Raw genomic sequence first — 16,732 nt, 5'->3', positions numbered from 1 at the left:
TGTTAGACTAATGATCTGATTTGTTACCTTTGCCTCAAATTGTAAAGCGCTCTGATATCCTTCGGGATCAAGTTCGCGCTATATAAAACTTTATAAATAAATTAAATAAATAAATGACCTCTCCATTTGTGTTTAAGTCTGCTACATTTACACTATGGTAATCCTCTTTAGGCTTTTTTAGTAAGGATTTTATATTGTTTTGACAACTGGATTTTGTACATATTTGTATACCTCATAGTTGCCTTGTAGGAAGCCCTATGACAAACACAGTAGGTTTGAGCTGGTTACGGTGACAGCCAATAATACAATTTATAGACCTGAATGTTTAAAATAAATATGATTATTATATTCGTTATGTATAAGGTAACAATAAAGGCAGAAGTCCTGACTTGTTGATTGTGAAAAGCATATGTTAACTGAATAGGTATTTAAGGGTTGAATATTATTAATCTGTATCAAGGGCTACATAGAGGTATTTTGTTACATGAAATGTCATAATTAGCTTTGTAGGGAAGAATGTTGATGATGGTACCAACTCTGACAAACCCTATGGGGAGAAGACTTGCACTGTAATAATTCTTGCTAGAATCCTTTCTTAGCTGGCTTCCAGGATCTCGTAATCAAAGAAATCATAAAGTATTACATACATCCATATATATAAATATATATCCATATAGATACATAGAAGGCCTTTGGGTCAGCTCTGATCTGCCATCGTTGTGTCTGTCATTTACATTCTGCTTCCATCCATAAGAGCATACCGCTTGGTGTAATTATTCAGTCCACATAATTCATTGGCTCTTTTTCCCTGTGAATGATAGCATTTTCTGATCCTATTGAAAATTAATGTGCTTCAGGTCAGGGCTGGTTGGCCAGTTTTTTAGTTTTCAGTGTTATTCTTTTGTAGTTCCCCTCTCATTTCTTTGCTTCTCCTCATTTTATTTTAATTTTTCTTATGAGGAAACTACAGATTCCAGAAGGCAGTGATAATGGATCGCTTGATTGCCCCTCATTTCATCTACAGTGTCATGCATCCTATGTGGCCACTTCCTCTATACCAGGATACCATTATTGAACACTGTGTCCATAGAATATCATTGTATTACCATTCCAAGATGGCCAACACTTTGTTTATAAATGTGGCAGTTATGCTGGAACTTTAAAACAGCAGTAGAATATTTACAATACCTCTGCAAGCTGGACACCCGCTGATATGTTTCGTTTCGTTATTGAAAGCATACACTCTTGCTGTTTAAATGGCACCCTGTTTTCTATTTTGGATCTCACCTAGATGGGCATGGCCTGACTCTTCGAGACCTTTTGTTTTCTGTCAGTGAGCTTAGAGACTGTCTATTGCTTACCTCTGGTTGACTTTATTGTCACTCTCATTTGCTTGCTTCTTATTGGTCAGCTGCCATGGGCTTCCTTCCTCTTTATGTGGTTGTGCCTCCCCAGGAGCTTAGAAGCATTACGGTTGACCTTCGACAACCCATTTTTGTAGGTGCTACATGTTCCTTTGATTTTAAGCACTCTAGCAGAGTGTGTCATTTTTAGCAGACTCCTTTTGTGTACTTCTACTCCTTCCGCTGCCAATCTTCTTGCTCCCAAACCCTTTCCCTCCCATTGTTGTTGCGTGCAATCCTTCTGTTGTTGTGTGCCCCCACATGCCCTCCCACCTTCTGTTGTTGTGTGCCACTAGCTGCCGTCCCTCCACTGTTGTGTGCCCCCACCGCCCTCCTTCCTTCCATTGTTGTGTGCCCTATCTGCCCTCCCGCCTTCCGTTGTTGTGTGCCCCCACCCTCTCCATCCTTTTGTTGTCGCTTGCACCCCCACACACTCTCCCTCCTTCAATTGGTGCTTGCCCCGTGCCCTCCCTCTTTCCGTTGTTGCTTGCCCCATAGCAAAAAAAACTCTATGACCTGACAACATTGGCCGATTCAGAACACTTTTAAGCCCCACCCGCCCTCTATGTTGTCTTCCGCCCCGCCCTTCCTCACACCAGCAACCAAAAAGGCTTCATGACGCAGCCAGTGCAGGCCGCATCATAGAGCTTTTTTAGTTTTTAGTCATGCTGTACTGCAACCGTGCTGTTATAGAACCTGGTGAAAACATTGACAAAGCCAATACATCGCATGGGTGAGACCTATTGGCTTTTCCAATGTTTGTTTATATTCTTTAAATTTATCTTGCATATGTTGTTGAGGTTGTGTGTGTTTTATTGCAGTTGTATCAGAGGGTGAATGAAAGAATGAGTTAATGAATGGATGCATGAATACAAGATGAGTGACAGAGTGCATGTATGATGACTCATTGAGTGCCTAAACCCAACAGAGGCACAAAAGGCACGTTCATTCATAAGCCAGACCTATTGACATTCCCATTGCTTGTTGTCTCAAGGATTTGACAGTACCTGTGTATGATCTGTATTGATATGAATGATGAGATTAAACTTGTAGCAGACTAACCACTGGGTGAATGCACAAGTGAAAAAAGTTACATTGAAGAGCCTTGCAGAGCTCCCCGACAAAAAAAATTGGGTTCGGAGGTGAAAGAACTTAGTTGAACTGTCTGCTTCGCCCACTAAGTCAGGATTTAATCTAAGAAAATGCCCCAAAGTGCACCCTCCAAAAGGCATTGAATGGAAGTTGGTGATGTACAGTCTTGTATGCTGCTGAAAGATCCAACAAAATCAGCATGCCAGTACCCATTTCCATTTATGATTTTCCACAAATAGTTGATTTAAACGGTTGCTACCGCCTCTTTGACAATTCCAGGCCAAACCTCAGCTTGGAAATTTCCAGAAAGACCTGGTGCTTCAACATAGCCTAGTAGATGCCTTGTAGCGAGATTTTCTGGATAAGGAATTAATGATATTAGCCTAAAATTGCTGAATCATTGGCATCTAAAGATTGTTCTTTTTTTTAGGACTGAGCATAATAAAACCGCTTTAAAATCTGCAGGTGCACATCCCAAATGACGTTAGATATAAATTATGCATTAAAGTAACAGGCCACCTTATCTTTCTTTGTCAGTAACAGAAGCAGATCCTTTTCTTCTACTATGGGTGGGCAACCTCACCTAGTGCAAGCTGGAGTCCATGACCTTTTATGGCTAATCCATTAATCTCTTAATGCAGCCCAACACATCATCCAGCAGGCACAAATGATGTTCACAGTACTTTACATGCAGTGGTATGATAGAAGCAAAACGAACAGATGATGGACGGAATGCTGAACAATGCAAACATTCACCCCCCAGTCAACAGATCTGGTTTTAATCCATAGTTTTTTGCCCACCACGCCACCCAGTTTGGACCCAGCCATGTACAATTCAATCTTGACCCTGTTCTTCATGGGAACAGTCCAGCCCAAACTGCCAGGCCAGGTCCTCCCTGGACCGGAAACAAGCATCCTAGAACCGGTTCTGGGGTATCACCCCTCATCAGCCCGGCTAGCTTTAATCCAGTGGTGCAGTGTGCACGGGACCCACGTCTGGGCATACCCTTTCCCACTTAGGGCGAAAAAAGCAAAAAAGAACTAATGATGGACGGAATGGTGAACGATGCAAACATTAACCCCCGGTCTGGACTGTCCCCATGGGGAGCAAATACAAGAGTGATTTGCATATGGCTGGGTCCAAACTGGAATGGCTTGGTGAGAAGAAAAAAGATGTCTTTAGGCACATATTTCTGTACTGGGTATGCATATTTGACATTGATCAGCATTCTGTCCTTCAATTGTTCGTTTTGCAGTTGTATGATAGAGGCACAGAGGTATAGAAGTGGTTATACCCCAGCCACCTAGAAAGTCTGATTTGTATCTCGTATTTTGATGTTGGTGCCTTCCAAAATCCGCAACACTTGCAGTTTTTTGGGGCAGTGATGCAATTGAAGCTCTTTAAATATCTACCAAGGTAATCTATAAGTAGACTATTGTTTTCTGTGACCTTTCTGTTTTCTTGAGCAGTTTTAGCCTGGCTATGTAATCCTATTCAATTTTGTGTTTTTGTGTCTCCAAGCAATCCGAAATCCATTTGTCTCTAGATACTGCAGCACTACTTTAGTCTTCTGCTTTCTGTCACTCTATTAATCATTTCCTTTGTCTGTTTATTTACCGGGGCTTCAGGAAAGGTCTTCCATACGTTTCTGCCCATCGTTACTAAGCCTGCATACTGTAAGACTTGACCAGCCCCAATCATAAAACACTTCTGTGCTTCCACAGAAGTGTCAAACCAGCCACTCAGAAAGAGATCTCCAAGTGTGTCACCTCCTTCCCACCATCTTGCCGTTCACACATCCAGGGCCATCTTTATCAGTGGCTAAATAACCACAATTTAATTTCCATTCTAAAGAGGGGTTTGTCTCATGACTGTCTTTTCCACTCTGTACTATACCAGCTCTACCTGACAGATAAAATACAAGCTCTGGGAACGCATCCCGTTCATAAGGCCGCCTCATAGGGCGTTTTTGCCAGTTGTCGCCCCTCTGGTAAGTCAACTGAGTGTTTGAATTGAGATGCCTTATAGTACAGCTCAGTGTCCAGAAATCCAAATCCCCTCGATCCCACAGTAGTTTCAGAGTATCTAGCCGGACTCTGCAGCCCAGACCATGACACCAGGAAGTGATCCAGCTCTGTGAATGAACAGACCATAACATCAGGAGGTGATCCAGCTTTCTGAGCCTTGCGCAGTAGGGGACATGTATCACTGTAACAGAAAGGCAGCACAGTAAAACACAATTTGGCTGAGGAAAAGCTGCTATCACAGATAATGGTGTTTATTGAGTATTATTATATTTTGCTAACAGACTAAACATTAACTGGTTTAAGATGTAGAGGGAATGACCAAGAACTGCCTGCAGTCGTTCTTCTCAGCTCCAGAATCTCCTCCACTTAACTGGCCATTCCCTCTTAAGCGGATTCTGGCATCAAGTATTTATACCTTTTCACAGGAGAGTGATCGTGCATATAAAACACATAAATGTAGACCCTACTGCATCAGGATGTAGCTCTAAAAATCTTTCTGCCTTGCCCAATAGCTATTGTGGGATGCTGAAAGTGGTGAGAAAATTGCTCTTTCTACACAGATGAGTGTACCAAAACCCTCAGCTTGTGCCTGTTTGCTTCTATATAGTATTCACAACATACCTTTGAATCATTGTTTTATGGATTTATCAAATTTACACTGCACAGGCTACGTTGGTTTTCCTTTTCCTGGTGGCTGCTTGCCTTTTATATGTAAATAGGCTTTTCTCTTTGCGGATTGTGTGCAGCCAGTTCAGGATGCCTCTGCTTTGTCTGATCAGCTGCTAATCAGATAACCTTTGGCCTATAGATGTCTGCTTCATGAGAACTTTTGGAAGCTGGTTTTCTAGGTACTACTATTTCCTCAACCTTGTGTTTTTTCTTTCTTTTTTTGCATCCTGCTTGTCTCTTTGGATCTACTGTACATGCCTTTTCAGGTTGTGCACTCTTTTTTCCTCTGCAGCAGTCTCCCTCCCCTGCTTCTATAGTTGCATGACATCATTGAGTACATGAGCCAGAACATCCAGGTGCACTTCCACCAGCTCTTAGGCTAGAGACCCCCTTAAATGGCCTCTCCACCGAGTCCCAGAGAGCTCATGCGATGGGATTCTTCTCCACTGACCCTCCAAGTATGTCTGGAATTATGCTTCTGGTTTCTCCATTCCCTTTTGGAGTCCAATAGGTGGTGTTGCCACGCACGTCTATGGAGCTACTTAGGGCTTGTTACTGCTTCCTCGGAACAGTCCTTTGGCGGCCTTGCCTCTGATCTTACTACTTCCGATTTCAGGGGTCATGAAGGCAGTGGCAGGAACAGATAGTTCACTGCCCTCTAACATTACTGTTTACTGCCTGTAGTTTCCACTGCTTGGCCTTCTCCTGGCCTCCTCACAGTAGATAGGTGGCTGTTGTAAGGCAAAGTGTGCCGCAACTGGTCCACCTTTGTGATGTCAAGGTGATGTAAAGGGTCATGGTGTCAATTTTGCCAGCCCAAGGTATTTTGACAAATCAACATCATGCATCCTGCTTTAAGTTCTAAGCCAACTTTCGTTGCCACCACCTGCACTCTCCAGTGTCAAATGTTTGTTTTAAAAAAAAGGTGTTTGCTCTGTGATATGTTTCAAGGTGAATTTATGTGTCACATTCCCGATCTGTACTAACATACAATTGTACATAAAGTAGACGGGTCGTCAGAGGACAGAGAGAGCATTTGAAACTGAGACAGACTTTCACTTCCCTAGTTAAGATCTCAGCCTTTTCTTGTGAATACAATTGATCTCCCCTTTCCACTCACTGGCGAGGCGCCACCTGATTAGTAGATGGTCTTCATAAATTGTAGAATTTAATGCTGGCCTACCAGGTCTGAGGCTCTGACTCTGCAGATAGCTTATCCTGTGCTGCCCACATCGCTCAGATTGTTTTGTGGTGCCTCTGTACCCTTACACCTTCGAATCCCAAGTCTGTGACTTTCCTCATTCAAAATGATTTCACTAAAGAAGGGCAAGTAATCTGTATGGAGTTGTATTTCTGCTTGATTTCTATCCCAAACTCTATTGACCTGGGAACCCGTTCCGGTTGGAGGTCCCTGAGCTCTTGTAGCATTTTAACTATACTATATATTTAATTTTTTTTTTTTTTTACTGTTGATGCTGAGCAACATCACTCAACTTGATCATCGCGAGTAACGATGACCATCAGCATTAATTATGGCTTTGAGCATCCTAATGGACCATGACCAAAGCCATGAACAGAAGAACATCAGTCAAAACATGTGTCATTGACCATGAGCATCAGTATGACCAGGTTTTATACTGTTCACCAGTGCCTTTGACCTTCACCACCACCGAGCATGTCCACGTTGATTGATTATGACCAACATCATGGACCTTAACCTACCATTAACTCCAGCCCTGACCATGACCAACACCAATAACGCTGCCTATTACAACTGGTCATCGACAATATTGTTGACTGTAACTAACATGTCATCCAGGACCATTGAGCATGCTTAAAACCATTTACCATGACCAGATCCACAGCCCATGGTCAGCACAAACATGATCATTGACAGCAAACAGCATAACTGACCATGTTCTTGGTTTCTTTCTTTTTCAGGTGAGGACATTCGAGGATTTGGTGGAGGGCAGAGATGAACCTCCATCTCCCTACCTGGAGGCCCAGACAGCACCCACTGAAAGTCAGCAGGAATTCCTCTGGTTATCAAATGGGGCCTTCCTCAACAAGGTGATGAGAATGATGTGAGTACAAGCAAGATTATCGCTATCCAACCTTTCCCGGTTCCATCCCGAACCTTCTGCCTCCTTGCCCTTTGCCATCATTCTGCTCTGCCATTGCCAACTCCTGTAGGTTGCTGTGTATCTCATCTCAAGTAAACAAGTGAATGAATTACATTATAGCCATCTCTGGCAGCGTTGAAAAAACTGAATCCACTGGCAGCCACCGGGGGCTTTTCCTTCACTGCCTACAGATTTTACTCCGGATTTACAACTTAATTCACAAATTAGAGGATTTTTCATTTGTGCTGAGCTCTAAATCATACCATTAGCAAACATCATATTGACAACTGAAACCCGTCCTCCCACTTTACATACCTTTGCCTATATCTTTTCTTTAACTTCTGTTTACTTGTTAGGTACAACATGTCTTAACTAAGGCCAGATAGTTTAGTTTTAATACTTCACTATCAGTTATATGTCTCCATGTCCTGCTTTCCTGCACTGTGGTGGAGGAAATTCTGCAGAAGGCTGTTTCTGTGAAGTTAGCACTTCCTTCAGAAATCAGAGACTTTCCTTTACCAGTCTGCTCAGACCAGTGACTGGGCTGGAATATAACAGCTGGTTGATCCTGGTAATGGCATAAGATGGTCACATGAGTTGATGAAAACACAATTCAAAGCAAAATATATTCAGGAAATTGAATTAATTTGTAAGTGCTCGTTTAGCTTGTGCAAGAACTCCTTAGTGCTCAGCTCAGAGGCACCCAGAGTCTTTCTTTGACAAGTTATTTTCTTTTATTATCTATAAGGAGCCCTGTCCTAAACTTTTATTAGCTCGTAACGTCTATAGGTTTCACAAGAGTAAGAGAGATCTACTACATAAGAGGTAGTCTCCAACTCTGAAGCAAAACACATTTACGGGCTGAGTCAGATTAGGCTCTTCTTTTCTCTAGGCTGGGAACTCAAGGCCTGATTTAGAGTTTGGAGGGCAGGTTGTGTTACAAACGTATTGGATATGCTGTGCACCTTATTAGAAGTGCCGTATGATATAATACACAGGTAATAACACAGATGGGATATATGTCTTGTTTGTGACAGAGTAACCCCTCAACCAAACTCTAACCCACGCCCTCAAGAGTCTGCCTTGACTCACAGCAAATCAATTTCATTGTGTTTCTCTCTTTTTTTCCATTGAAGAAAAATCCCTTCTCAAGAAGAGCGGAGATAAGACCAGCCTCCAAGGTTACATTATAACCTTAGTGTGTAATATGAAGCATGACATTTTTGTCTTTAATCAAAGACATAGAAGAAAACTGAAAATCCTTTACTGATCTACCTTTTAGGGCTACTTTACCACTGACATCTATAAGGCAGGCTGTTTCCACTGGCTCGTACACTGGCCTATCCAGGCTCGTATACCTGTCCATGCAGGTTTACACTAGAACTAGGACACTTCAGCTGAATATGAAGGAGCAGGAGGGGCCAGGTCAGTGGCTAAAAGCTTGACAAGCTGTATGCCATCGGGGGCAAGGATCTGTCCATGAATAAAAGACAGGCTAACCAACCCTAAATTCTAGAACTGCAGTTTCCCCCAGAGTCCTGTTGGGACTGTTAGACGAGGAGCAGGAAGGAAGGAGAAAGTTAGGGAGCTTCTTTCTGGAGCTCATTGTCTCTCCATCCTATAGGGCCCAATCATGTGAATGGCCACTGGTCACTGTCTAACCATAAAAGGAGATGTGGTCTGAGGCCAGGTAGGAGCAAAGAATATCATCTGTTCCTCTCCGCCTACTGCCCTCTCGTAGGCGCATGGAATGGTCTAGTATGGGAGTGGCCGCCCATCCCTTCTCTTCCCTTCCGAGAGTCAGGCCTTGCAACTGGTGTATTTCTCACTTGTCCTCTGTCTTCTTTTTCTCTGGCAGCGACCCAAATCCAAGGACAATACGGAGGTGTCCAAGAGCGCAAACCCAGCAACAACTTTTCATCCTGCGCCAGCATCTTCAGGCTTTCTACCAGGTAAGTGACCCAGCATGTCCCTGCACTAGAGGGAGAGCAGTGAGACTCTAAGTTTAGAGGGTTTTTACCAACAGGTAAATCAACTCAACAAAGGGCTATAGAGTTATCCCAGCCCTAAAAATCAATCCAGATCCCTTAAAGAGGAAGCCATAAAACCAGAGAGAGAAGGAAGTCCAGAACTCCAGTAAAACAGGGTACAATCAGAGAAAGGCGCACAGACCTACAGAAAGGAGAGCAGAGATTCTCAGAGAGAATAAGAGTAGAACAAGGCCTCAGAACACCAGAGAATCTTAAACCCAAATGCCCTAAGGAGGAAGAAAGATCCCAAGTGAGGAAAGAGGCAGCAGGCAGAAGGGAAGCCGCAACAAAATGTCTAATAATGGATGTATGACGTTACAACGCATGCTTTTACCATGCATGCCTTTACAACGCGGTTTTTAAAACGCATGGCTTTACAACGCATAGTGCTTTGGGGCGCTGGATAGTGAATATTTGATTTACTATTCCAAGTCCAGTCCCCGTGGATAGTAGGGAAGGTGTTGGATAGTAAATTAAACCTATTCCCTATCCTAGAGCGCCCCCCAGCGCAATGCATTGTAATGGTTTGCGTTGTAAAGTTGCGTCGTAAAGGCACTGCGTGGTAAAAGTTGCGTTGTAAAGGATGTTTTCCTCTAATAATAGAGTCAGTCCAGAGAACAGAGGCCAGGCCACCATAGGGTGAAGCCTAGAAGACTTCTAAGGCGGGATACACAGGTTTCAAGAGAGACTGAGAGAGATGCTCATTTACATACTGTATTGTTCACAGTTCTCCCACCCTGTACTCCCATATTCCAAGCTTTAGTCAACAACTCTCACTTAGAAAACTTTGTGTCTTGAGCAAATAAATGGTGAATAAATAGAGGGAGCTCACAACCTTGCAGGCATAGAAGGAAGGGAAGCACTTCCGTCACTGTATTTGAACGAAGAGAGCATACACGTTTATCAACAGTTAATAGAATTGGTAGGCACTTAAAAGATTTTGAAATTAAGTCACGTGGAGAATGTGCACATATTCTCAGTTTACTTTCAGCTTGTGGAGAGCTTAGGTTAGGCTGACAAAGATTTATAAGTAGATCTTCAAGCTCTGAATGGGTGCTCTGATGTCTCTTTAAAGCAGAGAAGCAGGGACTGGGACGGTTTTGAGCCAGCCCTCGACCAATATTGGCGCAGGACAAAGCGACGCTCCTCAGGGCACTGCACACTGGTGTCTTGCAGCTGAAGAAATGCAACTCTTGAAGAAGAGAGCAACTAATGCTTTGAAGCACAACCCATCTTATGACGGAAAAGCCACATTTTTTGGTCTTTCTAATAGCAGCTTACAGGCTTTGTTCCGGCAAGAGGGATAGGGGAAGAAGATTCATTTTAGTGGCTGAAGTCACTGAAAGTTTTCTACATCCATTCATAGACTGTTTAGCTTTAGGCACTTAAAGAAGAAAGAGTCCACTGATCATAATGAACTGCAAGGTTTATACCAACTAAAATGATGAGACAACAATATTTGCCTTTGATTATTTAGGGCTTTATGCACAAAGCAAAGGGGTCTGTATACGACCTGCTCTTTCACAGTAAAACAGTCTGAATATGTGAGATATGGTGGGTGAGATATAGTCTCTTGTCTTCAGACCAAGAATTAACCTGAGTATAGAATTTTTAATCAATTGTAAGTTCTGCAAAGTATAGTGTAGAAGATCTAGGTAAATCTTATTGCATTGATCTGTTTGAATAGAAACAGATGCCTTCATAGTTTGGGCCTTATGTGGCAAGAAGTGGTGAGGAGTTTGTTTTTGAGTTCTATTTTGAAAAATAACTAGTCACTGTGTTGATTTGGTGATTCAATCTCCACTGTGAGTCAAATCTGATACTATATATACTCAGTTTCTTTTTTACATAAGTATTGGTTTGTCACTGAGAGACAGCAGCCAAAACAGACACTCCCAAAAAGGAGATGGTCTGAAAGGCCAGAGGATTTCTGCCTTATCTCTGTTCATTTTGGTTGGTTGAAACACAACCAGTTTTCAGCCATTTGCATTGGGCTAAGTTGACCAAAAGTTTTAGAACAATTTGTGTGTTGTTCGTGAATGTGTAAAGTATAAAACCAAATGATTGAATGAGATGAGCCAGTGAAATGAATTAAAGATTGAAATGTAGCAGAGGAAGAAATGAACGCCAAGGAACTTGTTAGAACAAGATGTTGGGTTCTCTTTCTAAGCAAGTGCCTGAACCATTTGGAGCTATGTCTTCCACAGTGAGATTATCCAGCCTAGACAAAGGAATATGATGGTCTATGGTGTCAAATGCAGCCAGCAAATTCAGTAGGACCATTGCTGCATTAAAGGCCCCCAACTCCATACTGAGGCTGTCCATCAAATACGCCATCCACAATGGACTTAGTACTATGTCCTGAATGGAAACCTACTTGCATTATATGTAGCAGGCTGTTTTCCTCTAAATGATTGGAGAGTTGGTTAAAAACTGTTTTTTTCCAGCCGTTTGGTCACAGAAGGAAGTTGGGAAATTGGTTTGTCATTTGAAAGATTGAATCTAGTAATGGTTTTCAGTAGAGGGGTTAGCCACTCTCATTTTAGTTTACAAGGGACAAGTCCATGAGACATTAATTAAGTTTCTTACATGGGCATCATCTAATAGCAGTAAGCATTATAAAGCTTGCCCAGGAGGATGTCTGCTGAGGAGCCAGACATTTTTGTATTTCGTACAAGTTGGGCAGTGTTATCTTTTCCAGGAATAGAAAGTAGGAAAACTGCAGGTCAGCTGTAAGGAGGAAGAGTACTAGTTAAATTTGGTGGTGGTGTTGGCTGTGCATAAGCAAGCTTTAATGTAAAAGTCGAGATTATTTTCCTCAAAGAAATCCACAATTTGATTGCCTTTGGGTGTTAAGTCCAGAGAGTTGTGGCAACATGTGAAGGACTTTAAATTCCTTAATGATAGAAAATATGGCAGGAGCCATGTTAGGGGCAGAAAGATATTTTGGAGAGTAGAAAAAGGCAGTGGTTGACTTAACAAGTTTGTATTTGAACATTTGTCATTTGAGTGTGAAAGACAGAGTTTAATCTCAGCATTGTTGGTGTTCAAGGTTTGTGGTACTCATCCCATTTCATGTAGCTCATGGGAAAATCAAGTATTTTTAGATATGATTCATTTCATAGAACCTTCCCTCTGAGCAGTTCAAACAAAACGTTGATTGTAAGCTTCCAATAGTAATTGGGCATCAACAGCTAATTCAGATTCCTTAGGAGCTAGCCAGAAAACAAGGTGCTTTATCAAAACATCCTTCCATTTTTGATATGTCATTCATTGAGAAAACCTAGCATTGTGACAGGCGGCTGTGTCGTAATGCCAGACGAAGGGATTACAGAAATGGTCAGAGGAGGATTGACCCGAAAAGAATAAGTTTCTGAACAAACACTATCCAGAGCACGACCATAGTTCACAGTTCATATAAGCTCTGCTGCAGTGCCTTTCATGAACTTTGATACTGCCCATACTGAGTACCCAATGGATACTGACACCTTTAATTATCTGTGGAATGACAAGAATGTAGATCAGCAGTTACCTAAAGATGAGGCACTTAAAGATCTTCTACTACATGCCTGCCCTGAGAATCAGGGAGCCGATGACTAAAGAGTCTCTATGTCGAAACAGAGGGGGCAGTGTGCTACATGCTAGAACATTCCATCTAATGCTTTGTCATAGTTCTCAGAACTGAATATGCTTACTTTACTAACGTTAAATATCCCTCTCCAGACTGCTTCAATGCAATCTTTAATTTCAGACTGATGTGTTTTTTTTTTTTAAACAGACTTTATTGATAGACTGCACACATTCCGCAGAGGTCTGCACACCAGAGACATCTGCAGTACAAAAATACGACATCAATTCATATGTAATTGACTTTTCTTTTCTTTAATGAGCAAACATAAACAAAGCAATACTAGGCAAACCCCCTCCCCTTCCCCCACCACGCCAACCACCCAAACTCCCCCCCCTGAACCCGCCCTCCCAAGTCGCACTAAGTCCATCGCATGTCTCCTATATATAGCACACCCAAGTGACTGCATATACATATAGCACACCCAAGTGACTGCACGTGTGTACCCACTATCCACCTCCGGAAGGTCTTCCCGTTCCACCGGCGGCTCAAGCCACAGGCCCCTGTATTCAGCCCAGCGCTTCCAGATTCTATAATGCTTTCGTGGGCATCCTCGGGCTACAAAAATCGGCAGCTCCATCCCCATACAAAAATCTAACCCTCTTTTCCATGCCGCCACAGAAGAGGCCCGTGGATCCTTCCACGCTCCAGCCACGTTCCTTTTTGCCAATGTGAGGCCCAGCAGCAACAAGTGCCTCTTGTAGACGTTGCCGCCCACTCCTTCCATCGTATGTAGTGAGACTAACTGCGGTGTATGGGGGAGCTCCCACCCCAGAACCTCAGACAAGCAGGCCAACACCCCCCTCCAGAACCGATCAAGAGAACCACAACTCCACACCGTGTGTATAAACGTCCTCACCTCCCTGCCACATGGGAGACAGTCCGGAGATGCAATCATTCCCGCCCGCCATAGCCGCTCCCTGGTGAAGTAAACTCTATGTAGGTACTTAAATTGGATGAGCCGTAGTCGCATCGCTATGTCCGCACCCCTGGGGGCTACCAGCGCCTCCCTCCAATCCTCCTCCTCCAATTCGCCCACGTCCTCCTCCCAAGTCTTCCGGAGCTTCTGCAATGTGGGGGAACAATGTGTGACTAATGACTGGTATATGCGTGATATCTTTTTCGTCTCCAAATCACCCATGAACACCTTCGCTTCCAAGGGGCTAAACTCGGGGAGGGACTACAGGCCCTCTAGGCTAGGGGCAAGGGCATGGCGGAACTGAAGGTATCTAAAAAACTAAGAGCGAGGCATGCTAAATTCCTTGCAAAGATCCTGAAAAGACGTAAGCGTCGTACCTGATAATACATCCCCTAAGGTCGAAATACCAATGCTGTCCCATCCCCTGAAGCCCTGCAGCGTCGCGAGGCCAGGTAGTCGCCCATTGTGCCACAGGGGGGTTTCCCCAGTCAGGGTATTCCACCGCCCCATACGGCACAGAGCCTGACTCCAAATCTGAAACAACACCTGCGTAGCCGGTGGTAGTGTCTTCCACTACGGCGCCGTATATATAATGGTGTGCAGCGTGTGGGACCCCATAAAGTATCGCTCCAGGGCATTCGCCGGGTCCCCCCTATCTCCATACCACCACTCATTCAACACTAGAAGGTGAGAGGCCTGATAATAGGAGAGAATATCAAAAGTCGCCAATCCACCGCAATATGCAGATTAAAAACAGGTGCGCAGCGCTACCCGTATGGTGCCCCCCTCCCAGAGAAACTGTCCCAGTACAGAATTTATCTGTCGGAACCATTGAGGCGGAATGGGGTATGGATGGTTTTGCAGTTGGTATAACAGCCTGAGGAGGGCCACCATTTTAAAAATGGCCGACCTGCCATAGATCGTCCGTGGCATACGGGACCACGTCTTGAGATCCGCACGGACCCGTTCCCACACCGGCGCTAAATTCCGCTCCTAGGAGACTGTGGGCACCTCAGATAAGAACACCCCAAGTATTTAATGCCCCCCACCGCTACTTGGAGTGTAGATGCCCAATCCCCCACTCCTGAACATTCCCCCAACACCCATAAGGTGGACTTGCAAAGGTTCATATATAACCCTGACGTTTGTCCGAATATTTGCATAATTCGCAGGAGGCGCGGCCCGACCTATTGAGGTCTGTAAGGAAAAACAGGACATTGTCCATGTACAGCGCGATCCTGCCGGACGGTCCCTGCGCCCACTCGAACTCTCGTAGTTGCGCATCGATGCGCACCCATGCCGCCAGCGGCTCCATAGCTAGGGCAAAGAGGTACGGCGAGAGAGGACAGCCCTGCCGGGAACCACGCACAGTGGAAAATCTGGAGGATCTGACCCCCGCAACTCGAACCGAAGCTGTCAGGTCCGTATATAGAAGCCGCAGATAAGAGGAAGCGAGGCCCCAGGTTAAACCGAGGCAGGAGCGCAAACAGATAGACCCAGCTCAGCGAATTGAATGCCCTGTCCATATCCGCTAGGAGAAGTGCAGCCTGTTCCCCCATACTCCGAACCGCCGCCACCGCCACATGCGCTCGCCGGATATTGTGTCTGGTCGCCCTCTGGGGCATAAAGCCGGCCTGGTCTGAGTGGACAAGCGCTGAGATATGAGGTAGAAGGCGGTTTGCTAATGCTTTGGCAAAAATTTTGGCCTCCACATTCAAGAGAGAATTTGGGCGGTAGGAGCCGTGGTGCTCCGGGGGCGGCCCAGCTTGTGGAACACCACCACCTCAGCGTGTCTCCAATTTGGAGGGAGGCTACCCCGTTCCCTGGCCTCTTCCAAGGCCGCTCTATAGTGCGCACCCAGCTGCAGGTGATACTTCTTAAAAAATTCACTGGGGAACCCATTGGGTCCGGGAGCCTTCCCCGGGTTAAGTTCGCCCAGGGCCGTGCCCAGTTCCTCATCCATCAGCGGGAGCTCTAGGCGCTCTCTCACCTCATCCGACAGTGCACGAGGTGGTAGGTCACCAATAAACTTGCCCACCACCTCTTCATAAAGGCATTCTTTCGAGGAATACAAATCTGCATAATATGCAGCGAAGCCCTCCGCTAACTCTTTCGGATCTCAGACTGATGTGTTTTAATCCACAAAATTGAGCTTTCTTTTTACTCTGGGAGTAATCACAGTTATTTTTCATTTTAAACTTGATTCATTTTAAAAGAGTCCTGGGGGCTCAATTTTATAAGTCACATTTTATTGGGTGTTGCTTTTACAAATAAACTTTAGGGGATTTCCTTTCACGGATGCACCATACTCTACAATGCCCTATTGGGGGTAGTGTTGGCTGATGGTCCAGACCCTTTTTCATGTGTCAATCAGTCCGACCATACAAAAGTGCATCATCTGCACGGACGTGCAGCAGATATGCTCAGCAAATGCGTTAAGCTGATGCAACACTGATAAGCCTAAGGCAAACCAGTCTTTGCCTGTACGTGCCCGGTCACCACCTGGTCCATTATATGTCTATCAGCAGACTAGACATCAGAGTATTCAAGTATGGGCAAAACTTTATTCTTAACTTTAACCTATGCCTGATGGTTTGAGGTTTATGGTTTTAACCTTACTATCTATCTTATCTTACTATCTACACACTGAGTCCATTCTCAGTCCTGTTATACCATGCAAATTAAACCAGGAACCCCGTTTTATCACTCAGAAATCTTTAGAAGCTTTGTCAAAACCCACAAAGAGTAAGTCCTCAAACATCTCTGGCATGCTCTGTAATTTCCACTCATCAGTGGAGCATAGGGCTGACATCTTCTATTTGTCTTGCAAATGAAATCTT

The 16,732-nt window shown here is 44.2% G+C and overlaps 1 protein-coding gene across 1 annotated transcript in view; it reads left to right on the top strand.

The window, feature by feature from the left end:
• LOC147691849 (uncharacterized) overlaps positions 1-16,732 on the top strand; it is a 323,118-nt gene that overhangs the window by 36,191 nt on the left and 270,195 nt on the right. The window contains exons 2-3 of the mRNA XM_086938124.1: positions 7,134-7,276; positions 9,174-9,267. Coding sequence (XP_086794250.1) covers positions 7,134-7,276; positions 9,174-9,267 — 237 coding nt within the window. The remainder of the gene's footprint in view (positions 1-7,133; positions 7,277-9,173; positions 9,268-16,732) is intronic.

Source organism: Lissotriton vulgaris, chromosome 9 (assembly GCF_964263255.1).
Source record: "Lissotriton vulgaris chromosome 9, aLisVul1.2, whole genome shotgun sequence".
In the NCBI taxonomy this organism is placed as follows: domain Eukaryota; kingdom Metazoa; phylum Chordata; class Amphibia; order Caudata; family Salamandridae; genus Lissotriton; species Lissotriton vulgaris.
The sequence above is the reverse complement of the archived record's forward strand: the minus strand, read 5'-3'. Positions and strand labels throughout refer to the sequence as shown.